Source organism: Dermacentor variabilis, chromosome 4, assembly GCF_050947875.1.
Source record: "Dermacentor variabilis isolate Ectoservices chromosome 4, ASM5094787v1, whole genome shotgun sequence".
NCBI classification, from domain to species: Eukaryota; Metazoa; Arthropoda; class Arachnida; order Ixodida; family Ixodidae; genus Dermacentor; species Dermacentor variabilis.
The window spans coordinates 161,698,702-161,725,547 of record NC_134571.1 but is presented as its reverse complement, the minus strand read 5'-3'; the positions used below and the strand labels follow the sequence as shown (position 1 = coordinate 161,725,547).

General features: G+C 48.3%; 3 protein-coding genes across 3 annotated transcripts in view; all 3 read left to right on the top strand.

Annotated features, from left to right (window-relative positions):
• The window catches only part of LOC142579910 (bridge-like lipid transfer protein family member 3A), a 103,758-nt gene extending 98,973 nt beyond the window's left edge, over positions 1 to 4,785 (top strand). Inside the window, exon 19 of the mRNA XM_075690582.1 lies at positions 3,313 to 4,785. Within this exon, the coding sequence (XP_075546697.1) occupies positions 3,313 to 3,504 (192 nt within the window). The 3' untranslated portion in view covers positions 3,505 to 4,785. The remainder of the gene's footprint in view (positions 1 to 3,312) is intronic.
• A 15,573-nt stretch (positions 4,786 to 20,358) lies between these two features.
• On the top strand, positions 20,359 to 22,277 carry LOC142578028 (uncharacterized). Its single transcript, XM_075687452.1, has one exon. The coding sequence runs from the start codon at positions 20,359 to 20,361 to the stop codon at positions 22,162 to 22,164; it is 1,806 nt and encodes a 601-aa protein (XP_075543567.1). The 3' UTR covers positions 22,165 to 22,277.
• Positions 22,278 to 22,516: 239 nt separating this feature from the next.
• On the top strand, positions 22,517 to 26,008 carry LOC142579909 (uncharacterized). Its single transcript, XM_075690581.1, has one exon. The coding sequence runs from the start codon at positions 22,659 to 22,661 to the stop codon at positions 25,920 to 25,922; it is 3,264 nt and encodes a 1,087-aa protein (XP_075546696.1). The 5' UTR covers positions 22,517 to 22,658; the 3' UTR covers positions 25,923 to 26,008.
• The last annotated feature ends 838 nt before the right edge of the window (positions 26,009 to 26,846 follow it).

The following is a 26,846-nucleotide window of genomic DNA, read 5'->3' as shown; positions in this document are numbered from 1 at the left end:
AGCTAAGCCACTGCCCATTTTTGTCTCTCTATCTCTCGCCTATGTTTCCCCTTTCTCCCTGTCTGTCTGTCATCACTCGCGCGCACTTGCTCGGCTGTTCATTGTCATTTTCTTGTGGCTTCATGCAGCAGTGGTCTTCTTTATTTTTTCCCCTCTTACTTGGGCTGTTGTCAGTGACGCATCAATTCGGTTAAAGCATAGTAATCGTGGCCTCGAGCAACGTTATTGGAACTTCTGAGCAGGTATTACCAGGTAGCTGTAACATTGCATAACATAATGGCAACGACACGCTGCTTTCTGCGTGATCGCGAAAGCATATTGGTTATGGAAGCTCACCAGGGTCGAAATGACGGATGTCATATATAATTCGACAAAGTGAGCAGTCAAACGCTGAACGTGCTTCTTTGCAGTGCCATCACAATGATAATGCTGTCGTAGTATCAGCTGTCAGGGAACCTGACTCTGTTGTTTCCTCAAACCCCCTCTCCATCTTGGGGTAGCGGGCTAGACACACATTACTCATGCTAATCTATCCACTTTTCTCCCATTAATGTTCCCTTCATTTTTTTTTCTCCCTGTTCCCTAACATTACTACTCAAAAATTTTCTCAGCTCTTAGAAATGGTTAAGGCAGTTGCACGAGACTTAGAAATGAAGTTAAAAACACCCCATGGTTTCCTTCATGTTTGGCAAGGAAGAAAAAGCTGCTTGAATTGTTTTCGGCAGTGCTTGGGACAGTAAACTTGTTCCTGCTTATCAGACTATAAGTAGCCCTGCTACCTCTTTTATGAAAGAAGTGAAAAATGCTTTGATACCCTTGCAGTATTTTTTTCCCCGTCTTTTCTTCGTTCCTACTGCACTGAAAGCTGCATGTAGCACCTGTCCAGGGCAGTGCTCTCCACCTGTCATCACACCAATCTTTTGTATTGACATGACCTCAAGATTGTGTGGTGTTGTGACTGTCCATCACGTGGCCATCTTAGAGGCAACAGCACTGGCAAAGTGGTGTTATTCATTACCTTGAGATGTCACCACTGTTATATCTTTGGTGAGGCTGTGGCTATTACAAAGTTGTTGACCAGTAGCAGTAATGTGAGGAATCAGTGACATTAAATCCAAGGGACACTGAATAATAGGTCAACAGGTATTCCACCTGTATGCTGTGTTGTTGGTCTCCGAATTGTAAACAAGCATTTTAGAGGCTCAAAACACACTTTTTTGCTGTTAACACATCAATAGGCAGTGATTTATTATGTGTAGGAGTGTTTTTCCCCAAGAAAACACAACTACAATCGAATCTCGATCATTTGATCTCAAAGGGACCCAAAATTTTGTTCGAATTAAAGGAAGCTATTTGAATGGAGGACTTACCTGTAGTGGTGCAAGTGCACTGAGCTAATACACGAGTGGGAAGTCCCACAAGATTTATTCACACATATTTACACATTACAGTCAATTATTAGGCGTATCGGTGCTCGTACTGTGATAGGAGGTGGCGGGTTCACGTGTGTATAATTAAAGGAAACTTACCATGTCCCATGACAATTGCCCCCTTCGAGCTTTTTGTATGCTTCACTGCGTAAGACATCTGTATTGGGGCGAAGTTGACTTTCGGGAACCGGCGTTATGCAACGTGCCATGCTTTCCGCACTCCGAAGCCGTTACTGAGGATTACAAAGGCGGAGTCAGTGCCATTGCTAGGAGGGGGGAATTGTTTCAATGAAATACACGGCACCGAACAGCAAGAAGCTTGGTAGCGAACGTCGAAGCAGCTAGGCCTAGCGTTGCTGCCATGTGGCTGCAGCTGCCAATGGATCTGCGTGTGAGAGTGTCGACTCGAGGCGGCACAATAATCAAAGCAGTGTTGGTGGCTTTGATTAATGCCGTTTCGGACCTGTGTCATCGCAAAAAGCGTGGAAAGTCAGACGGCAAAGGTTTTTTACATCTGAAATTTGAGACATTCTTATAATTGACTCTATGGGGTACATGGCGGTGCCGCGACACTCGCAGAAGACTAACCCGTCACTACCAAAAGTAATCGGTGATGCGCGCCTGCGCATAAATTTCCTCCACATTTTTTTTTTCTTCGTGCACGGCGATGAGGAGTCTCTCCTAAGCTCTTCCTCTACTCTATAGTGAGGTCAGAGGAATGCTGGTCGGAGGCGCCGCCGCGTGATTTGGTGCATTGCTGAGAGCATTGTCAGAGCACAGTAAGTTCGAACTAACCATCACAGATACTTGAGCGTTCAAATTACCAGGCGTTTTCACCCATTGGAATACACAGAACTGTGACAGGACCACAGTGTCTGTTTGAATAAACCGTAAGTTTGAATTAAACATGTTGGAATTAATGAGGTTTGACTGTAATCTATCTATGCAGTTGTACTAGTTCAGTTGACGCCACAGCACCTTTGATAACGATACGAAGACGTCTCACAATAAAACTTTTCAAATGAAGTACAGCACATAAGCAGTGCTTCCTAAGGTGGGACTGTTGCGAAATAGTCTATACAGCTACGTTTCAAACAAATCCAACTTGCAACATTAGTTGTTCACGTTGCTTCGTTTGTGACTGTCATGATAGGTTTAAAATGTTGTCCTATTCGAGGTCCGCATTCTTTTTTCTTGGGTGTTGTACAACTGATTCAGGCTTAACACCATATTTCCACGATTCTATCATGACCCTGACTGTAATGCGCAGTCATATTACCACCCAGATGTAAAAAAAAAATAATAACTTGGTGCCGACTCTATCGCACATGTCAAGTAACGAAACCTGAGTCGACGTGTGACATGTTGAAACAACTTTATGGAACATACAAAGGCATACAGACTCATACACAGCTGAACATTAGTGGCTAGTCGCTATCGGAGTCCAACGACACCTCCTTTTTACTGTCTACCGACCGTATAAAGTAATCTTCAGTTCCATCTGAGGCATTAGAAATACCGCACATACAGCAGAATAGAAAACGGTGACCGCAAGCCTAGGCAAAAAACAATGTCCGTTCAATGTTGCTATAGCTAGCTACCTTGCATTGAGCTTTTTATTTTAAGTAAGAATCGTGTTTGATTTTGAGTAAAATTAACTACGATTGTAACACACATGCAAAATTGGATGCACTTCTTATGCACAAAAGGTGCGTGTTAGAATTGTGCAAATAGGGTATTTGCTGCATTGACCAGTGCACTCGCTGTGTAGATTAGCTATGCACATTGCCGACCAAGCACGCATCTTCACACATGCTATGTTCACAATGCTGTCTCGCGTTCTAACACGCGACGTGCGTGGTGCGGCTTTTCGTGTATGCAGGTAACTGAGCTAGAGAACAACAGTGCGGGTGAGCGGCGGCAGATCGAGGAGCAGCGTGCAGAGTTGAACCGCCTGGAAGGAGAGAAGCACTCGCTGCTGGCCACCCTGCAGTTGCTCCAAGAAGAGCTCAGCCACCTGGAGCGGACATCCTCATCGAGCTGCGACCCTTTCTGCGGAGCCAGCAACTCATAGACATTCCCGTCTCTCACCCCCGCGTGGCTTCGTGCGCTGTGCATAGCTGCCGCGACAAATGAGTGCAGCCCCCCCCCCCCCCCCCCACCGGCAAAGTCCACATCAAACGCTCCAATGTCCTGCCGTGTGGTGATTACCATTCGTGCGCTGCATGGCATCGCTGCGGAAGACACGAAACCTCGACTACGTCCACATTAGCACCTTCCGTGCCTGTCTTCGATGTGTCGTGACCACTCCTGCCCAACCCCTGGAGTTAGCGAAATTGTGATCGACAAAGTGTCGACCTGTTCCTGGAGGCATTGCCACTCGTTACCGTGACAGTGCCCCACTTCTGGCTCGCCTTTGTTATCTTTGCAACATCGAGGACTGCCTCCACCTGCTCAGCTTCGAAACAATGGGCAGCGTTGGAGAGCCATTTTCCGAGCAACTTGACCCTTTCGTTGACCATGCTGATGAAGTCTTCTCTGACTGGATTGCTACGTTCTTTGCATCCCGTCAACACTGCAAGCATCGTGGCAACAGCTCGAGCTTCAAGTAATATGGCCTCCATAGGCGGCATAGGGAAGGCATTGGAAGAGAGAAACAGAACATCATCCTGTATTGGATTAGCAGAGTTCAGAGCTACCGGTTCACTCACAGCATGCTCACCTCTGCGTCAGTGCATTTTGAGGTAAGATGGCACCCGAACTTGTGTAAGGAGCAGCATCTACCTGGAATAAGTGGCCATCTTGAAGAAGGGGCAGTGGGTGCATTGCTCTTGTTTACTGTTTGTTGGAAGGACTGCTTGCTCGCCTGTTCACCGCTTCATGAGTTTTGTTTTGCCGAAATTCACTCCGTCACATTCAGGCCCTTGTTACTTGTTGTTCAGAGGGAAATTAAAAGAATGCCTGCTGTACGTGCATGCATACCATTGCTGACTGAAGTTCTTGGAACACATGGGTAACACATTGGTTGTGTGTTTTTCTTAGCTAACCCGCAAAATCGAGGAATGAATCCTGGCCTACTCGGCGTTGCAAATATTGTTGTACAGCTCACTTCAGGCAGCACAGCCACATTGTTTGGAAATTAAGCCACAAGGCTCGCTTGTTCCAGAAACTTATGCAGAATTTTTTACGATATCATGTGCTATCATGGACGAATGAGATGCAAGCGTGTTAGGGCTAACTAGAACATTATTTTATTTCTACCTTTACTACTTTGCAGTGCCGACGCGGTACTGGATTGTACGGTTAGTCTGACGCCTACGCTGCTCTTGGCAATAAAATGCACATTGCATCATTGCACTCGAGTTATTACTCGTAGAATGTGTTTTAGTTAATATTTTCTTTATGTCCGTTTCATTGGTCTGTGGTAGTACACGTCAAGATGACAGCACATGGTAGCCTTTGCATAAAGGCGCTTTCGGGGCCCCGGTGATTGTCTGTACATGGTGTCGCCAGTTATACATATTCAAAGAAACATAGGTTTCACGATGAGGTTCAAAAGCCACCGCAGAGCTCGATGCTTCCGAGTATTTTACCATAGCACAACCATTCTAGTATTACTGCTTTAAAAATACCGCATGCTGCTGACTTCACAGGCACGGGGTTGTTTACTGCAAAGGTGCAATTGGAGGAAGTGGTAACGGTGACAGTAATGGTTGAGCGGTAACACTGCTCTAAAATACTCTGTTGACTGCTTTTTCACTGCTAGGCCCCTTGCTGGGAAACGGTAGTCTAGTTCTTGAGAATGGTAGATGCTGAATTTCAGGGAAAGACCCTCATTCAGCCAAAATGAGCACAATAGCGCACATTTTGGGTGGGAAAGCGGTCACTTGCCACGTAAGCTAGCTACAAGCTGCAAATATGCCATAGAAAATCTGCACAAGTTTGACCACCACTGGTTTCTGCTAATGCTATTACTCTCATCTCTGCATCTTGTGTGACTCCTTCTGCCAGCTCCTGAGGACACTATTATGCTTGCCTATCACGTGTATCACGTGTGTCACGTCTAGGGAAACACTGTCCCACCAATGCATAATTCACCCCGCCTTTGCCGTTTACCTATGGAAGGCACAAAAGATTGTCCTAAGAAAGTTATGGCCACCAGACCTTTTCTTCTTTTTCCTCAAATCTGCCGAGTGACCTGTTGTAAGCATGCTAGCATGTTTGGTTCTCTGTGACCTAATAACTGTGATGCAAAAGTAAATAGAGTCCTGCAGTACCAAGGAAGGTTCCTGAAAAAAAAAAGAAAGAAAACTGATACAACAGATGCGCCGAGCAGCACAACAGATGCGCTGAGCAGCAGCTTTTGTCTTTGCAAGCTTTTCTTAGTGATTTGTTTTCATTGTTCCTGGCATCATGACTAATTGTCGTGAGCTATCGGCACCGATTTTTAATGTGAGTTGTGAATTGTGAGCCTTTTGCAGCTTAGCATGAAGAGTGTACAAAGATCTCAGATCTTAACACATCGCTTCCGACACATGAGAGCTGGCCGTCACTCCTCGTATTCATTGTTTCTTTTTTTTTTTTGTAGGCTGCACCAGAAAAATGCCTATCATCACTTGCAGCACAGCTTATGTGCACAGATGATGCGACCCGTTACAGGCTAGCTTTGTTTTTATTGATGCCTGTACTGTTGACATTTTGCATTGAAGATCTTCAGTGATCCTGGCGTCTCTTGTGTGATGTATTTGACTTTGCCGGCCTCTGCCCGGCATGCTGGAAATGTCTGACTATATATATTGACGCCTTGAGTGCGAGTCAATAGCCAAAGCTGGATGTCGTCGCACCTACTAAGGTGTGGCGTCAGGCCCTGACGACGAGTTTATTGTAGTATCATATAAGCATAAAAGTATTAAATGTAATAACAGTAAAAATGCCTGTTATGTGAGCAGTAGTGTTAAAACTTGACATTCAGAAAGCGGTGTTGGTCTCGTGCATGACAAGATAATATTGTGATGCATCTTAACATTGCTTCGACCATAATAGCTGTATTCCCTTTTCTTGGGAGCTTTGAACTGAAACATGCAGCCAGGCCATGATTGCTGGAACAGGTTTTGCTGGAGGCCTCCAAAGTAGTATGGTATTTCATGTTGATGTTATTTTCTGTTGGAAGTTGGCCCTGTCCAAGTTTAGCAAATAGGATTGAATTGCTGACTGGTTGCTTGGCGTATTTTTCACAAACACTCGTTTTATGAGGACGACTATAGACGTTATTCTGGTGCCCGATGCTCAGTTGCCTAAGAACATTATTGGAAACCATGTAGAATGCTAATGTTGAGTATTGTCATTGGGCTAATGTGCATGTGAATTAAAAATAGCAGAAAAAACAAAGACAAGAAAGACATATGCTAACAACTTGGCTATAAAATAAGGCATTAGCACTATTCAGATGAAGTTCCTTCAGCAGCGACATGAAATCCTAGACTGAAATTACATATTATGGAATGTTGAAATAAATTTCACTGTAGTGCAGCCTTAACGCAATGCAGTTATTCATCTTAACAGTAGCTCTAGCTCATATTTCTTTTAATGACAAATTGTTCATTAATTAATGTTCTTGTCCTTTCGTATGTTGCTTTTCAGCTGCTGCATGTTAAGGCATCCAGTATTTGTTAGAGGCTATTGCTGACGCTTTCTTACTTGCCGTCTTACTAGCTGGCGTCCCGGTGCTCGAAACCAGAGTAATGCTTTAGTCGTGTTTCTGCATTGATGACATGTGATCTCTCCAGACATAGCTGCAAGAGCCATTATCAGTTTGTACACATTGCAGGTTTCTAAAGCTAAAATTCCTATCTCTTATGGCCATCTCTTTGTCCATCTCTTATTTTTCAGTGTTTCAAGAACAAAGCGAGTGCTTGCGTGAGGAGAAGGCTAAAAATAAGCTATTACATTAATTGATGTTACAGGCTCCCTATAAATCCACTGCCAAGCAAGAATTATGGTAAATAAAACAAATTCTTGCCTATATATATATATATATATATATATATATATATATATATATATATATATATATATATATATATATATATACAAATTTCAAGAACCCATAGCTTGTGCTGTTGCTTGCTCAGCGCCCCCATATCTTAGTGCATAGGCATCTTCAGTTAGTTGTTTTTGACCACTATGAAATACGGTTTTCAGATTCGGTTGATTAAAACAGAGCATTTTATATGCAATCCCCTGGCTGTGCAAGCGCAATCAGCTGTAATATGGTGTGTTTCGAGATGTTTCACCTTTTAGTTGAGATCATCTCTTGTAGGCATGTTTCGCGGTGGCATTGCGGCACAGCAGAAGGTAGTAATCAACGACCATTGTTTCAACATTAAATATTCACAAAAGCTATACCTGCAGTGTAGTGCCCTCCTGCTTGAGTCGGGAAAGGATCGAAAACTGGTTGCTTCAGTGCGTAGGGTTCGAGTGACCAGCTGAAGATAGTATCATTAGTTGATTACTGCTTCTAACGTAAATTTCATGGCCTCTTTCAATGTAGCAATGCAGGGCATCAAAGTAAAAACAAAGAAAATATGGAGAAACGAATACTTTGTCATACATTCTGTGCATTACACTTCGAGCAGCAGTCTTTATACAGGCAGAACCATAATCTTCTTGTCTCTTTCTCTGTAATGCTTTTTCTGCTCATATTTGCAGGAAGAAGGCATGATGAAGTGTGTCATAGAAGTACACTACCCCTGCTTGATATCAGCAGAATATGGAGGACATACTCGAGGTTTTAATGGCAATCTCTATTAGAGATGATAGTAGCTCACCGTTCATCTCCTCTTAGGTCTTGCTCTTCAATGGGCAGCTGGGACTTTCTGCTTAGATTGAAAGTAGGTTTTGATATGACAGGAAATGAACAATATGCATTTTGCTTGCAAACCTGTTCCCCATAACTGCATAAAAAGAAGCTATTAAAGCAAATCCAAGCATGATCAAAATTCAGCCATCAGACAAACACAAGTGCTAAGGTAACAGACTGCAGATAACTTTCCTGTCCTCTGGACTGAATCCGAGCATGTATGTGGTACTGCGATATGGACGAGCATTAATATATTTGCATGGAACTTGCAGTGTGTATCTTTGCTGCTTGCAAAGTTATATCAAGGCATCTAAGTGTATGAAACTTCCGCCTTATCTATGTTTGTGTGAATATTTCAGCAGTAAAAGGAGCGCAGGATGTATATAACGGCATATCTGGGCTGGTGTATTTATGAGACTGCGTGACTGTTGCTTGTAAGGAAAGGTTGATGAATGCAGTTGTGATGGATTGCACAGTGTCGATGAATTTGCATTTTTTGCCATTTGTACTTTTGTCAATGCCAAAATGTTTTCCTCACATAGACTGGGACTTCTATGACGGACCTTTTCTTGTAGTGGCTTTCATGTGCTTCACCGCAAGCCACGATTGCATATTCTCATGCTATATTGTTTCTCTCGAGAGTAGAGGAATTACTTTGATATCATTTGATATCAGCTGAGGTCATGTTTGGTTTTACAAAACCAAGTCTCCTAGTGGAAAGCATATTGTCCCAAGCTGTATCACAGTGGGAAATATCGAGTGTGGCATGGACTCAGACTTCGTTGAAACCATGCTGTGACAACAGAGAAAGAAAGAAAAGCTCCATGAATTGAGGTACTTTAAAACTACTATTGGGACCCACAGACATGCTCTAAATCATGCAATAAAGAAGTAATTATCTGCCGTGGAACTTGTTCTAGGTTTATAGTTGGAATTCACTTTTGGTTCTTCAGGGTCTCATTGATTCAAGCGAGGGAGGTTGTTTGTAACTACCCTCACTTGCTTGTGTGTCATAAAGCTTTTGAACTGGCATAATCATCTGCAGCTTTGCTGAGTAGTGCCGCTCCGTATTTTGTCGCCACTGCCATCTGTCTTATTATTCAAAGCCAGTTATGGTTTTGAAGGTGCGAGACCACCTTCCCTACATTTCACAGTTAGAATGTCAGCGGGAATTACATGGCAGCATTTTTGTCCTGCGTCAGTATCTCGGAATGAAAACTAGTGAATATGTTCGAGGAGCAGGGCAGCTCTTGGTGGTACTTAAGCTGGCCAGGGGAGGCTGTAATATATCATAGTTGAATTGGAGCTCAGCGCATAAAGGCATAAACGTTTGTGTGTTAGCCAAGTATGTATTTAAGCTGAGATCTAGCGAAGCTGACCATAAGCTGAATCCTCAATTTCTGCATTGTGTCACTGTGCCGTGTCATCATTTGATAGCTTCCAAGTTATCCACCGGTTCATGCTTGCTTTACATTCAATCAATTTTCCAAAATTTATACTGCTCAATGCTCTGTCGATATTACATTCATGGTATTTCACTATTGCAGCTTTGCAACGATTAATGCAGTTCCTCGGTGTGTGTTTGGAAGTTAGTAGAAGTACTGCCCACATCACCGTTAATATCATCGTTGCCTCTCAGCTCTCCTGCCTGACCATTTAGTGGTAGATATGTCCTTCAGAAACTACGAAATATGTGACACTTATGTCCTTCTAAAGCATATACCTAGAGAACGAGAACAGCAAATGCGAAGAATGCTGTTACTTCCCTGTAGTATAGACACCACATAAGCAAAAGAGGGCAGCAAAAATTGGATTGCAAGAAGTTTCAAATAATGATTTTTTTAAGAGCAGTCAACAGGGTCTTGCTCAGAACAGAACAAAATGAAATACTAACTCAAGAAAAGACGCAAGTATGCATGACCAAGCATGTACAGTGCTCAGCGATTGAAATGCAATACTCTGAGTGCGTGGCTGCTGGGAAGTTTCTGCGCCACCGGTGGGCGTTGGGTGTGCCGATCTGATGCATTTTTGTATAGAATGAATGTGAGTGCCTTTGTGATGAATTGGGACTGCATTCGGTCCCCTCAGCCATTGCCCAGTATTCACCAGTGGTGCAAAAAAGGACCCACCACCATGCAGTCAAAGTATCATGTTTCACTTGCTCAGCACTGCACATGGCCTGTCAGTGTCATACTTTCTTGCACTGCGAACATGGATGAAAATAAGGTAACTTAGTATAATCACAGCCTTTGCAGTGGAATTGTTCATTAGTGTGGCCAGAGATTTTGGGGTTATGAATCAGTACGTGCTCAAAGCAACGTTTCTATAAGTGTTTGACATTGAGATATTATTTTAACACTTCGAAACATGTGTACATGCTTTTGAAAAAAAAAGTTTGCAGAATACGATGTCAGCAGTGTAAAACATATTTTAATGATGGCCGGAAAGTTGCATTTTGTCAGTTTTCCCTTTGAACCAGACTACATAAGCGGGGGGGAGGCTTACTGTACTCAACAGTCGTGCGAGTAATGAATGACTGCAACATTTCAGCAGGGTCACTGTCAGATATTGCCTGGCTTGTGAGAACCCTCCTTTGGGAACTACCATGGGCAGGTCCTAAATAATTCTGCCTTGAAATCTTGTTGGCATTGTTGCTGAGATGTTCTGTTGTACCTTTTTTACCGTCAGCCTTCCTTTGCTGTCTCATATTTTCTTAATACTTGTGAATAAGGACAGTTTGGCAGCCTGCTCTTCAACATGTTTTGTGATCTGTCTCTGAAGTGAAACTTGAAAGTTTTTTTTTTATGTGTGTGCAGAGAAAATGGCGTGCAACGAATGTTCCACACCATCCTGTGCAGAGTTGGCATTTATTGTTTGGATTTAATGTGTGTGTATGTTTGTTTGCTTGCATGTCAGCACGGGTGCATGCATTTCTTGTGCAGTGACAGCAGCTGGTTAACTTAGTTGCCCCCATTGGAAGGGTTGTGTGTGAATTTAGGTAGGTCCTGTTTTCATTAGAGTGTGGCCTTAGCTCAAGCCCGAGTGTGAAGGATTATTAGAGCACTACATTGAAAGGTTGTACTCTTTCCAGCAATATGTATGTATGTATGTATTATAGGTTACGAAAGTACTGCTGGGAACCTGTTCCTCTGTGCGCTTAACGAACAAAAATCCACCACTATGCCTCTCTCTGTCTCTTTGATGTTGAAGACCGTGCACTTTGTTAAAGCTACTACACAACCTGTGCTCCCAGTGCGTACCATGTGATCATCAGATGACTTGGGTGTGTTTTACAACGTGTATGCAAAGCTGTTTTGACTATGATGTGAGCAGGGAACTCATCAGAATGTGTGTTGTTCTTGTGGAGAAAGGAATCATTAGGACAAAACTCTGCATGGAGGCAAAAATTGGGAGGCAGCATCTGGTGGCGCAATACATGAGAACGCTTGACTTTTGTGGTGAAAACAAAGTACCAGTAACACGTTCATTGTCATTCTCAGCCACCAGATGGGGCCAGCATGGCAGGAGCATTAGCATGCCTCAGTGCGCACCTCCTCCCTAGTGTGGTGGGTGAGGAAGGCAATGAGGCACCTTAGTGGGCATAGGCTTTCTGATAGTATCTGTGACATCTTTAGGGGGCACTCGGCAAGTGTCCACCTAGTGGATATGTCCATTACGTCTGCTGCTGAAGTGCTGATTGGCTAGGGGGGCACTTGTCTCCTTCTGATGCATGCCCCAGTCCAACCAACCAGCACTTCAGCAGCAGATGAGAGGGACGTGTCCACTAGGTGGGCACTTACTGAATAACCCCGTGGCTTCAAAAGAGGATGATTTCGGTCGCAAATCTTTATGGCTGTCTGCTTACGTGCACATAGAACTGCTGCACTTACTCAAAGGCAATGTGTAGCTAAGTCAGGACTCTAATGCGAATTATTTTTCAGCTGTTAGTCACCGTTACTGTGGCATCACTAGCTTTTTTGTAGCCGTTAAAAAAATTGTTTTTGAAAGGAGGCCAACCAAAGCTTTGCAAAGCGAGTTTATTTTTGTGCACTCGGGTCTGTTTGTTTGCACGAGTTGTACCACACACTGTGATGATTGTGGAAGGCACCTTGTCAAGCTGCCTGACAGCAAATTATAATGTGCATGTAATTTATTAAGCAAGTGGCATTAGCTTTTGATGGGTAGTAGCAGTTGTGGAATACATATGTGATTGCCAACCAAATTCAGTCTTCCACTGTGGAAAAGCATTTCCAGCAATTAATTTATGTATGGTCTTTCGTAGGTTAATTTTTTATGTGTGGCTTTCAATCCCTGCTTGTTGGCGAGAGAAAGGTACTCGTTTCGGTGGTAATTGAATTCTTTTTATCATTTGCAGCTGTGAGAGTGCTGAACTGTTGTATTCAGCCGGTTAAGAGTTCGGAGAATACTGCTTCCTCAGTGTACACCAATTTCCCAAACAGGTGAAGCAGGAGTTGCAAATTGTTGTTTTGTTCTACTTAAGCATCTCAGCAAAATGTAAATTTTGTGCTTTGTGCAGCACTCGTGTTTGAAGACAGAACGAATGTGTTCAGTAGAGCTCGCTGCACGCAAGCAACAAGTTGTTCTGTGATGGCAATAAAAAGTGACAAAAACATATGCAGCATTTTCTTTGGATGGTATCGAATGCCCTACGAAAATTATCTTATTTATGTTCGCTGCACCAGCTAGAGTGTTTTTAGTTGCAAGCTCAACTGCACTAAGATTATTTAAAGCAAAGCTTTCTTTGCATCTTCCCCCACTCTACAGATGCTAGCTGCTGCTGTCTTGCCAATTATAGAACTTGGGGCATTGTTTGTGTGTCATCTACCACTGGGTATGTGTCTGGGTAGACAAACTGGGCCAAAGAGTATGGGTCACTGGGCATATGAACATTCTTATAAAGAAAGAGAGGTTCCTCAGAAGGGTATGTTCCACTGGGCGGAGTGCTTGAATAGACAAACAGAACAAGAGGCAAGAAGCTAGTGAAGTCGGTGTCAAGAGCTGCTGAATGTGGGTCAAGATACTTCAGAGAGCCAAACTGGGCGGAAGTGTGCATTGTGCTAGGCAGTAATGAAATCTACAAGAGAAGCAGCCTAGTGTGGAGGAGAAAGTTAAGTGAGTGATGATGACAGAACGTTCATTGAAAAGCGTGGCGCCTTGGTCTGTTTGAAGGGTATACTAAGTGAATAGGATGCATCACTTAAGAGAGAGCTTGTAACCAAGTGTGGTATCGAAGACTGGTGCAATAGCCCCAACGTCCTGGCGAAAGCCGAGAGAGGCGTAGGCCCCATGATAGTCTTAGCTGATCGTAGCTGGCTATGCCTTTTTTCCTTTGCGTGTTATATGAGGTTTGCTCGATTGAGAAAAAGTGCTCGGGCACTAGCTTTATAGCTTTATTAGTACTGCTCGTCGCTCGATATTGTCTCGACAGCATTTTCTGGTAGTGCGCTGCTGCTGTCTGGAATGTCATCTGCGTCAACTCCACGGGTAACTGCGCGTTTCGTGTAAGAGTGTCATGTGCACGATGTCAGTCTCTAAAGTTAGTGCGGTATGTTTTTAAGAAAATAATTTAAGAACTTCCAGATACATATAATATAGTCACTTTCCATATAATTGCCATTAGACACAATACCAGTTTGTGTTGGGGAGCAACGCTAACGAAAAAAAAAACGCAATGAAAAAGTAGGTCTCGCCCGAAAGGTGAGGCAGTGGTAGCAATAGCAAAGTATTTATTTATTGTACCCTCAATCTCCTTTACAGGATTGTAGAGAGGAGGACAAAGAAAACATAATATTCATGAAGTGCACTTTACAGAAAACCGAAAATCACGCGCACATACATGCAAGGAAATGTAAGAAAATAGCGTATGTCTTTAGGTACATATATGGAATGCTGAAAGTGGTAACATACAGGTAAGAGCAATAGGCCATGTATGTACATAAAATAGAAGATACTTCGGCAGAGGTTATCTCGTGATGATGGTTGTGCGTTTAGCATTGAATCAATACAGCGACACAATGTATTGCCACCGTCGAAACGAGTTATGTGTTCGGCGCATATTGCAGTAGGACTCCTCTTTTGCGCTTCACTAAGAACACTCGTCACCATCTAGCGCCGCCAACGCAAAGCCCGCCCGTCGCCTCCTTAAGGCATGGCGCGCCAGTATGTGCAAACTCTAATAAACACGTCATGTGACAACCAAGCTTTTTACTCTCGGACCTTCTCGGACTCGCTGCGCCATCTAGTTGAACTGCCCAAAAGTCTGCGCACGGCCTCCGAGACTAGAAGCGCAGTGCACCGGTACCTGGGAACGCTGAAAATTCTTCCGTTGCTTGCCGCACACTCAGTGGCGCCGAATTAATGACCCAAGTTGGCAAGAGGCAAGATACCCAAGTTGGCCCGAGCCCCCTCCGGAGTTTTCTACAGGGGGTGGGGGCTGAGCCTCCCGCCCTCTCCCCCGCCCCCATCTAACGTGTCGTTGCCAGAGTTTTGTCGCCCACATAATTTGTGGTTTCTTTTGACTTCCCTCGACCTTATTGCACTTAAAATCTTATTGTGGCTAATAGCTCCCAGCAACGGCCTCGGCCAGTTAGAACGCGAGGCCTTAAAAGATTAGCCCAGCAATTCAGGAACAGCCACAAGAGGGCCACTGTTGTGACTTCGAGGTGGAGGACGAAAGACGGACTCTTTCCGCAGACAAAGAAGAAACGAAAAACTATACAATATTTACAGATAGTGGATAATAGCGTACAGGTAGCTGTAAGAGCGCATCAGATCAACTGGGCGGCAGGAAGCGACTCTCTCTTGTCACAATGGGCCGGCTCTCCCTTAAATCCCTTCGGCGACCCCTCGTGAAAAAGTGCGATATGACCGCCTATCCTGTACGGTAGCATCAGGTTCTGTATTCTCAGTTTATGCGTATCGTCTCCACAGGAAAGAGGACTTAACGCGCCGAGCTCATTCGAATTTGCTCTATTTACAGTTGTCTCATTTTAAGAGCATAATCTCGCTCTTCGCGCCTTTCTCCACTGCCTCCTCGCGCCTTCTTTTCTCCTCTGCTTCGTCGCGCCTTTTCTGCTCCTCTGCCTCTTCGCGCCTTTTCTGCTCGTCTGCCTCCTCGCGCCTTCTCTTTTCTTCTGCCTCATGTCGCATTTCTTTCTCGCTTCTCTCAAGAATTTCTCCCCAAACCTCTTCGACTTACTCCTCAGTTACCTCTTCTGCCCTCATAACGTCCAGAATGGCGTTGTTTCCCCTTGCCGCCGCAGCCGAAATGCCCATCTCCTGACAAACATCAAGAAGTTCCTTTATCCTGAGCTTCTCCATGGCGATCTGATGGCTCGTCTCCCGTTTTGCCTCTAAATTAGCTTTGCTTCCGAAGCCGGAAACCTATGCAAGGCCTGAAGCGAACTAAGACATACCCACTACAACCCTTTCAGAATACTTGAGCAATGGTCCTTAGCATTTACGTGTAGGACAAAGGTCTGGTGATGCGAAAGGCAAACGTCGGGCACTCGCCCCCTCAAAAGTAGCTGACGCCGGTGGTCCTCGTGGCTGTCGTTAAACGGTGTAGCGGGCGTTATCTGGCTTCGAATCCCACCGCTGCCACCACTGTTGTGACTTTGGGGTGGAGGACAAAAGACGAACTCTTTCCGCAGACGAAGAAGAAACGAAAAATTTTATACAATATTTACAGATAGTGGAAGATAGCGTACAGGTAGCAGTAAGAGCGCATCAGACCGACTGAGTGGCTGGAAGCGACTCTCCCTTCTCACAATGGGCCGGTTCTCCCTTAAATCCCTTCGGCGACCCCTCGTCGGCAGGAACCAGGCGGGGCAGGTTGAGGACGTCGCCCGCGTCGAATTCTTGATTCGGCGTGGAGATGCCTGGGTGCTTCTTGAAGTCGCCTCCCGTGTCGAATTCCTGATTCGTCGTGGAGATGGCTGGGTGCTTCTTGAAGTCGCCTCCCGTGTCGAATTCTTGATTCGTCGCGAAGTGGGAGCTCCCGTCGTCTCGTGGTAGCCACGTGGCTCACGCAGTATGGCAGCTTCCGTCGCCTTGTGGCAGCAACGTGGTACTCGTAGTATGGCACAACACCACACAAACTAATTGGTTCGGAATATGGCAATATAGCTGCAGGGGGTTTCTCCATAAGAGGGCCCCCTTTCAGCAATTTATTCGCTCACACGCGGAGAAACCGCACGTGGTCCTCCTCAAGAAACACTAACTGAAAGCGTCGCGCTACCCGGCTACCTGTTTGTCGCGAAGCACGAAGTAGGAAGAGGCGTCACTGTCCTGATAAAAAAAGAAGCTGATACACGTAACCCACGAACTCCAAATAACGTCGAGCAAGATCGAATACATCATGATCGAGATCATTCCCGGAGCCGCCAGCAGGGGGAGCTTCTTAATTTTGAACGTCCTCGAAGCCCTTGGGTTCAGCGAGAGCAGGGAAAAGGACATGTCAGAAATAGAGATTAGTAAGAGGCGATTGGAAGATTGGTGGAAGTAAGGAAACGTCAAAAAACGGGGACGTACAAAAGCAAAGTTCGCAATAGGGGGTCAGAAAATTTGGTTGTGGGAGTTCATAGTGGTCTTTTTGCTCTTCTTTAACCTAGGTAGGACATTAGGCAGTATAATAGCTAGAGCTTGGTGGCGCAACCCACCGCCCCGTTCCAAAGGGGACGCGCATAACATCCATCCATCGTCTACAGCAGCCCAAAGGACCTGCGACAGCGATTCAGGAGCCTCGTGTCCAGGGCAGCGCAGCACGCCAGGAACTCCCCCTCGTCATCGCAGGCGACTCTAACGCTCCGTATCACACCTGGGGCTACCGGTATGACAGGCACAAAGGGGAGGACCTTTGGAAAGAGGCGCTCAACCGAGACCTGATGCTCGTCACGGACCCGTCATTCCCTACAAGATGCGGTACGTCGGCCAGCAGGGATACAACTCCTTCTTCAAAGGAGCGGCGGAAGCTAAGTGGGCCAACCTAAACATATACCTGGGCAGTGACCACCACTACATCCTGGCCACGGCCCTGCGAGTAGAGCGAAAAAGAGTGCGCAATTTCAGGGTCACCGACTGGGACAAGTTTCGGAAGATTAGGGAGGAATATGCGGAAGACGTGGAGGTGAAGCCCGATCTCGAACGCAGGACTGAACAGATCCGAAGAGATAAGGAAGTCAGCACAGATCTCCCGGTCGAGAAGATGAACAGCAGGCTTGCCCATGTGCTCGAGGCCAAGCAGTCCCTGCTATCCACATGGAAGGGGCAGCGTCAACAGATGGCTCCGAAAGAAGATTGCCGAAGTCAACAAGAAAATAGAGGAGGATTGCAAGGTCCTCTCCAGACAGCAGCGGGACGATATCTGCAATTCGATAGACGGTCAGATGTGCAAAGGGTGGTCTTGGAACCTGCTCAAGCACTTGCTGGACGAGACGAATACTTCGAGAACGCTGTTTGATTGTGCAACCGGCGTTACAAGGGGTATCGTCCAGCTACGCCACGGAAAAGCCAAGTAATGGTGACGAACATCAGTCAGGAATATAAACACATGGACAATGGCACGAAGGTCGCATACATGGAAGAAGTTACAGCAGTCAGCGATGCAAACTTGTCCTCTCTGATTCTGCCGAAGCTGTAGCAATGGTGCGTAGTCTTGAACCACTTGTCGATATTAATACGTGTCTTCCCAGGCATAAGCAAGAAAAGATCAAGGGTTTCCTCTATCAATACAAGGACTGCTTCTCGTTGTCATCAAGAATCCGAAACACGCCTGTTTCGAAGCATTGCATAATAACCGAAGAACGCGCTCGACCACACCGCCAGAGCTTACCGAGTTTCGACGCCAGAACGTAAAGCTGGCGTCGAAGACAAGTCAACAAGTCGATGACAACAAGTCGATGAAGTTCTGCACAACGACATCATTCAAACGTCAGAATGCCCGTAGGCATCTCTTGTTGTCTTGGCGAAGAAAAAGAACGGAACTCTGTGTTTCTGCATTGATTACCATCGCCTGAACAAAATAAGAAAGAATGACGTATAGCCCCTCCCATGGATAGACGACGCCTTGGACGGGTATCTGCAATGCAACGTATTTTTCGTTGATGGAACTCAAGACTGACTACTGGCAAATCGAAGCCGACAAGAGGGATAGAGATAAGACCGCCTTTATCACGCCAGATGCCTCTATGAATTCAAGGTCATGCCACTTGGTCATTTCTCAGCACCTGCAACTTTGCAACGTGTAATAGCTAGACACCGTATTGGTTGGCTTCAAATGGCAGACCTAACCTGATGGCGTCGTGGTCTTGGCCTCAAACTTCGACGATCACCTTAAGCGCCTTGCAACAACACCAGAGGCCACCAAGTCATATGGGCTGGCCGTAAAGCCGGAGAAATGTAACTTCGCTTACGAAGAACTTCTGTTCCTGAGTCACATCATCAGCACGTCAAGAGTCCTTGTTGATCCGCAGAGAACGGGCGCCATTGCACACTTTCCACAGCCTGCCGACAGAAAGAGCGCGCGCATACTTCTTGGCCTGTGTGCCTATCACAGGTACTTCGTCGACTTCTTCTTACACATCGCCGAGCCGTTGACGTATCGGACAAAATGCGACGTCAAGTTCAACTGGGAAATGGCGCAAATCGAAGCATTCGAAGATCTTAAACGACGCCTACAGTCATCACTAGTATTCGCCAACTTGGGCGAAGACACCAATACCGAAATACACACTGACGCAAGCAGCGCATGCCTCGGCGCTGCCCTATTCCAGAGGAAACACTGACTTGAAAGGGTAATCTGTTACGGTAGCTAGTCGCTGGCCAAAGCGGAAGCCAGTTATTCAACGAAGGAAAACGAAAGGCTTGCCATAATTTCGGCTACCACGAAATTTCTCTTAACCACTTGACAGGCAGTTCAAAGTCTTAAGCGACCATGACGCTCTGTGTTGACCAGCCAAGCTAAAGGACTCTTCAGGACGCCTAGCACGCTGGAACCTCCGACTGCAAGAATTTGACACCACCGCGATATACAAGTCATGAGGAAAGCACTCTGCTGCCGACTGCCTCTCTCGCGCCCTATTCACCCGCCGCCGCAAGACGACCAGGACAAGGACTTTGTCCTAGCGACAAGAAGTGACGATAACTTCTCCTAACAGCAGCGAGGTGACCCGGAGCTGAGAAGTCTTATCGACTTCTTGTAAGAGGACCTATTTTCCTCCAAGGGTATTTATGCGCACATTGTCATCGTTTTCGTTGCAAAACGGCATCCTCGTAAACAAAAACTCGGCGGTCAGCGCCAAATAGCACTGCGGCCAGAGGTTCTATATGCTGTTCATGATGACCTAATGCCAGGGCATCTCGGTGTTTCCCGCACGCTCGAAATGATTTGGAGGAACTATTACTAGTCACGCCTTCACGGTGACCTCATCGATTACGTCAAGACGTACTTAGACTGCCAGTGACGCAAGGCCCGCCGCTTTAGCAGATCGGGACGGATTTCTTCGGGCCCTTTTTTAGGTCAACATATGGAAACAAGTGCATGGATCGTCGTGGCCACCGACTACCTTACCTGCTAAGCGGAAACGAAAGTCCTATCCAATGGTAGTGAGGTGGAAGTAGCGAAAATGTTCGTCGAGAACGTCTTGATGGCACATGGTATGCGAGAAGTCCTCATTACCGGAAGAGGAATGGCTATTGCAGCGGAGCTTACTCAAGCCATCGTGCAGCCATCCAGACTAGTCATCGGAGGACAACCGCATACCACCCGCAGACGACTGCGGAAGAGCCGGGCTTCTCATCGGCTCCTGCTATTATGCCAATTAACGCAGTGTTAATTTGCAGTTACCGCGATATAATTGGTATCACAGTGTGCGCGAAGGTGCGGGGCATCCACCAGTACCAGTTTTGACCAAGCGGTACGTGATTCTCTCGATTTACGGGGACTTTTTCTGTTGCGGTGCGGACTTTTCGCCAAGCCTCCCACGAGTACGGCCACCGGTGGCGACGGGCCCGGCCGCTAGGCCTAACCCGGCGACGAGTACGACCAAGATGGCGTGCGAAATGGAAGTGGCCACGTCAATGGGAGACAACATGGCGTCAGCACCGAGCATCGGCAGTCTCGGCGGGCGCACGTGCATTGAAGTTCACGGAGAGGACATTACACCGGAAGAAGCCGAAGGCTGGTCGGCCTCCGGCAAGCGCATCAGGCAGATCATGGTCGGCAAGGAAAGCAGTGAGTCCGCCGCCATTACTCACCAGTCTAGACCCAAGATAAGGGCCAGCTTTGCTAAGAGAGTTGCAGCCTCGGTAACGAAAGCGGCGAGGATGCCGACAGACATGCCGAAAGACGACACCAAGATAGTCATGAGGCCACGGGGAGGTCTCAACGTAGCGAGAACTGAGGTTTCAATAATTATGTCGGCAGTCATGACGGCGGCTCGAGTAACGAAGGAAGAAGGCAAAGCAGACACCATCTGCACGAACGCGCAGCAAAACATCATCGTGGTCAGCACCCCGGACGAGAGGCGTGCCACGCTATACTCTAAGGTCAAAGCCCTTAACATTGGAGGCAGGACATACGAAGTCAGCGCTTACCGAACGGCGCCGGACGGCACGGTCAAGGGAGTCATCCGAGGCATAGCCGTAGACGACTCCCCGGAGGAGATAGCCGAAAACATCGTGAACCCGCGCAACCCCCTAGCGGTGGAGGCGCACAGAATCGGCAATACAACCACGGTGATAGTACTCTTCGCAGGACAGAAAGTACCGAACTACGTCAAGTATGGCTCGATATTAGTCAGGTGCAGGCTTTACCGCAAGCACTTTGACGTGTGCAGGCAATGCGGCAAGGTCGGCCATAGAAGAGACGTATGCCCGAATCCCAACACCAGAGTGTGCTTCGGCTGCGGAATCGTGAACCCCAGCGAGGATCACAAACACGAATGCAAGCCCAAGTGCAAGCTCTGCGGGGGACAGCATCCAACGGGCGAGAGGGAATGCAAAAACAAGTACAAGATGCCGTACGTGGTCAAAAAACGGCAATGGGAACGCAAGATGAAAGCCATGCAGCAACAACCGGATCCGGAAAGCTTTCCGCCGCTGCGAGCGCCGTCTGCCGAGAGACCCCGCGGGGAATCGAGGCAGCGCGACAGCAGCCGCACGAGGGACAACAGCAAGGGAGGCAGGAGCGCCAGCTGCCACAGACCATCGCAGTCGAGGGAGAGAGTCGCCTGGGCCGACGCAGTCAAGGCAAACATAGCAGATAAGAGACAACCACCAGCGCAAAACGCCGCGAAGAAGATCCAAGAAGAGAACGGGGTGGTAAAAGCCCTGAGAGACGAGAACGAGATGCTAAAGCGGAGAATCGCCGAACAGGACGCAACCATCAAGGAAATCAACGAGAAGCTAACGACATTAATTGGGTTGCAGCAACAGCCGCAGCTGCTGCCGAAGCCCGCGCACGAGAGGAAACAAGAAGAGATAACCGAGGACGAACCAGAGGTCGAGGTGGACCCGAGAGCCACGAAAGAGGCGGGACCGGCTCCCAAGAGGAGAGCCATAGAGGGCGCCAAGGAACGAAAGATAATGGAGAGAGTCGAAAAACAGGACGACAGACTCGACCGTCTTGAGGCGACCAGCAAGGTAACCAACGAACGCCTCACTACGCTCGCGCAAACAGTTCAGCAGATGACAACGAACATACAGAGCACGATCCAGAACATGATGGCGCAGATGCAAGCACAGCTGCAGGCGCAGATACAGGCACAAATACAAGGCATGGAAGCACAGATCATCGCCAAACTGCAGCAATCATGGACGGGACAGCACGTACAGCAGCATCCACAGCACCAGTGAGAGACCTCTTGGTCTGGCACTGGAACTGCAACGGCTTTACCGGCAAGAGAGCGGTGCTGCAGCAACACTTGCAGCAACTAACGAGGAAACCAGACGTCATAATGATTCAAGAAACACACAGCGAAAAGACGCCGAGATTACCTGGCTACCGGTCGCACTACAGCCCGCCGAGCAAAAGGGACACGTCCAAGGGCAAGGGCAGAGGGGTCTGCACCTTCGTTAGGAAAGGGATCACCTTCATGGAACACGAACTGATCGGCAAAAGCGCCATCGAACACTGCACGGTGGAAGTAATCACGGGCAAGAGGAGGAAGGAGAGCACTTTCCTGGTGAACGTCTACAGCAATCCGTCCCACGGACAACAGAAATTCAGGGCACTCTTCCACAAAGCGAGTTCAGTCGCGGGGAGCAATACGCTCGTAGTGTGCGGAGACTTTAACGCTCCGAGCCAAGACTGGGGCTACCACAGAACGACGGTCAAGGGGAGAGAGCTCATGCAAGACGCCACTGACGTGGGACTGAACCTAATCACGGATCCGGCCTTTCCCACCAGGATCGGCACATCGGTTACGAGAGACACCACTCCGGACCTTACCTTCGTCAAAACCGACGGAGGATCGAGAGAAGCAAAATGGAGAAACACGGGCCAAGAGCTGGGCAGCGATCACTACATCGTGGAGGTCGTCGTACCGCTAGAACGCCAAGGCAACAGCGGCATAAGGAAGCATCGCATTACGGACTGGGACGCCTTTCGAAAGGCGCTACCCGCGGTGCAACTGGACATTACGGACATCGAGCAATGGGCGGCCAACGTCGTTGAGACGATGGAAGGAGCCACCAAAGAGCTGGAGACGGACGAACGGATAGACAAGATGGACAGTCGGCTGGCCCACCTGATAGAAGCCAAGCAGTCCATAAAGGAGAGGTGGCAGAAGCGACGAACCAACCGAAGTCTAAGGAAGAAGATCGCCGAGCTCAACAGGCAGATCGAGGTCCACTGCAGGGTGCTATGCACCCAACAGTGGAACGAGGCCTGCAACGAAGCCGACGGACAGATGCACAAGGGCAAGACGTGGAACATGCTGCGGCACCTCCTCGACGAAACCAAGACCAAGGGCCACCAACACAACAACCTGGCCAGAATCCTACACAAGGCAATCTGTGAACACGGGGAGGACGAAGTCAAGGGGCGCTTGGACGCCAAGTACCTACCGACCACCCCCACGGAAAGACACCCGGATTACCAAGGCAACGAGAACGAGACGCTAGATCGAGACATCCAGACATGGGAAGTCAGAGCTGCCCTGCAGGATCTCAATGGCAGGTCCGCCGCGGGTCCCGATCGAGTGACCAACAGAGCGCTCAAGAACCTCAACGAAGCGGCCATCGAAACGCTCACGAACTTCTTCAACAAGTGCTGGCAAGAAGGAAGGCTGCCCAAGCAATGGAAAGCAGCCAAGACGATCCTCATCCCCAAGCCTGGTAAGCCGCCCAACATAGAGAACCTCAGGCCGATCTCGCTCACTTCGTGCGTGGGAAAGGTCCTCGAGCACGTTCTCATGAACAGGTGGCAGCGTTACCTGGAAGAATCGGAGCTTTACCCAAATTCCATCATCGGGTTTCGAAAGAAGCTCGGGACGCAAGACGCCATGATCTTACTGAAGAACGAGATCATCGACGATACGACGGGCACCAAGGACAACAGAGCCATACTCGGGCTGGACTTGCAGAGCGCCTTCGATAAAGTGAGGCACTCGGCTATCCTGGCCCAAGTATCCAGACTAAACATGGGCCGAAGGACATACCAATACATCAAAGACTTCCTGACGGAACGGACCACCGAAATCTGCGCGGGAGACCTGCAGCTCGAAGAGAAGAAGTTGGGCAGCGTCGGAACTCCGCAGGGCTCGGTGATCTCCCCGCTTCTCTTCAACCTCGTGATGATCGGGGTGGCCAACCGGCTAGAAAGAGTAGCGGGAGTCCGGCACACCATCTACGCCGACGACGTTACGCTATGGGTACCGGGAGGAAGCGACGGACACATCGAGACAACGCTGCAAGAAGCGGTCAACGCCATCGAGGAGCAGCTGGGCGGGTCTGGACTCGTTTGCTCTCCGGCCAAGTCAGAACTGCTGGTGATTCCACCGACAGGAGCGGGCAGGAAAAGAAAGAACTTGGAAGTCAAGTACGAGCGACCACAGATCACGGTCAAGACAGCGGGAGGACAAGTGATACCGGAGGTCGAGAAGATTAGAGTGCTCGGGCTGCTCATCCAGCGAAATCGAGTCAACGGTGAAACGGTCAACAAGCTCGCGGGCAAAGCGGCCGCGGCAATGAGACTCATCAAGAGGGTGTCCAACAGAAGAGCGGGGATGAAGGAGGAGAGCCTGACTAGGCTCGTTCAATCCTTCGCAGTTAGCCACATAACGTACGTGGCCGCCTTCCACAACTGGAGGCCGAGCGAACGTAAGAAGATAGACGCCACCATACGCAAGGCGTATAAGGCGGCACTCGGCCTCCTCGGAAGCACGAGCACCGAAAAATTCATGGCGCTGGGAGTCCACAACACGCTGGACGAAATAGCCGAAGCACAGAGAACGGCGCAACTCGAGCGTCTCTCTGAAACAAGAACCGGAAGAAAGATACTGCGGGACCTTGGCCTCGAGCCGAGGGAAGGCGAGCAGCAGAAAGACGTGCTTATACCGGATAGCATCAACAGAAAGCTCAGGGTCTGCCCGATCCCGAGGAACGTGAACCCCGAGCACAACAAGGGGCGGAGGTTGGCGAGGGCCAGGGCTCTTGTGGACCTCCACGCCAGAGAAGAAGGCGCCATCTACGTGGACGCGGCGGAGTATCGAGGGAGCAGCGACGCATACGCGGTGGTGGCTGTCGGGGCATCGACGGGTGCAACGAAGACCGCGGCGAGCGTCCGGACTCGAGAGGCACACCGGGCGGAGGAGGTGGCCATCGCCTTGGCCGTCTCCGACCCCGGATGCACTACAGTGTTGTGTGACTCTAGAACGGCAGTGAAGAACTACGCCAAGGGTAGGGTATGTAGTGAGGCTGCGCGCATACTGCGCAAGGCCGAAGACATCGGACGCAAAAGCGCTGTGGTGATCAAGTGGTTTCCGGCCCACATGGGCAGTGACGTGTCGGAACGCGGGAACGTGAACCACAACGAGACGGCCAACTCGGCCGCGCGAGGACTAACCAACCGCGCGGCTGCAAGCACGGCCGACTCGGCGTGTTGGTCACGGTGCAGTGCCAAGGACAAGATGACCACCTTCAACGAAATAGTGAAGTGGTACAGACTTAACAGACAGACTATGCCGCCACCTCACCCGGGGCTTACCCGGGAGGAGGCAGTGTTATACAGGCAATTACAGACGGGGTCCCTGCTCACCCCGGTGCTAGCTAAGCACGTGTGTCCGAGCGTGTACGCGAGTGACGTGTGTAGACTGTGCGCTAAGGAGAGAGCCACCGCGGCTCACATCCTTTGGGACTGTAGTAGAAATCCACGAGAAGCCAGTGAGAAGACGACGATCCCGCCGCGGCTAGAGGCTGCAACGAGGACCTATGACCAAGATACACAACTAAAGGCCGTCCAGCAGGTCTCGGCAGCTCTAGAGAGGCAGCGACCTCGCGAAACCGAGGAGAAGGGGGGAGCACCCCTAGGAAGGGGATGGCGGCCCTCTCGGATCCGCGGAAGTAGCGAGGAACCAAGACCTCGAGGAGCACAATGCACGAGACTGACGTAGTGGCCGCGTCGCGGTAAAAGCTTGTCCTCCCTGCGTGGAGGGAGCCTAACCGACTCTGCAGGCATATTTACTAAAGTTGTTCTCTCTCTCTCTCTCTCGAACAAAACGCTCGCCGTCATGTTAGCAATGTACAGCGGCGCCGAACACAAGACGTAGGCGACTGTCCTTCCGTACGTAACCTTATACCTTACAACACGGCGCTGCAAGAAACAACCCAGATCACGCCGTTTAAGCTGGTTTGCGGAAGGAACTTGATGGCGCCTCTCGACGCCATGCTGCCGCACGTTACCAATCAAGAGATTCTCGACGTCGACGACTATTTGCAGCGCAACGAAGAAGCGCGACAACTTGTCCGCCTGCGCATCAAGAGCCAACAAAGGATGGACAGCTCACACTACAATCTTCGACGATGATATGTAATGCCAGTCTGGCAACCTTGTTCATGTTTGGATCCCGATACGCCTGCGATGACTTCAGAAGATTTTGCTTTGCTATTTGGGACCCTACAAGATCATCCGATGTATTGGCGCCCTGGACTGAGGTCGTGCCAGATGGCATTTCGCAATCACAGTGGCGCCGCCTACGATCTGAAGTCGTCCACGTGGTGCGTTTTACACATTTGTACGCCCGCGGACGAACTCGGGAACTTTGTTTATTTGTTGTTTTCTTGTTTTTTTCTTTACTACGGGTACTTTTGTTTTTCGCTTTTGTGTTTGTAGAATGGGTACGATGCTTTTTAAGAGGGGGGCCATCGACGCGCGTACTTTTAATACGAAAGCATTATATGACCCATGAGGCATAAAATCCGTCGTTGTAAGCAACGAGTGGTACCAAAGATCATCATCATGAGTGACGTGATCAGCGTCTTGTATGACCTCGGTAGTAATACAGAATTAAAGTTAGAACAAGGTGACTTAAGGTGGA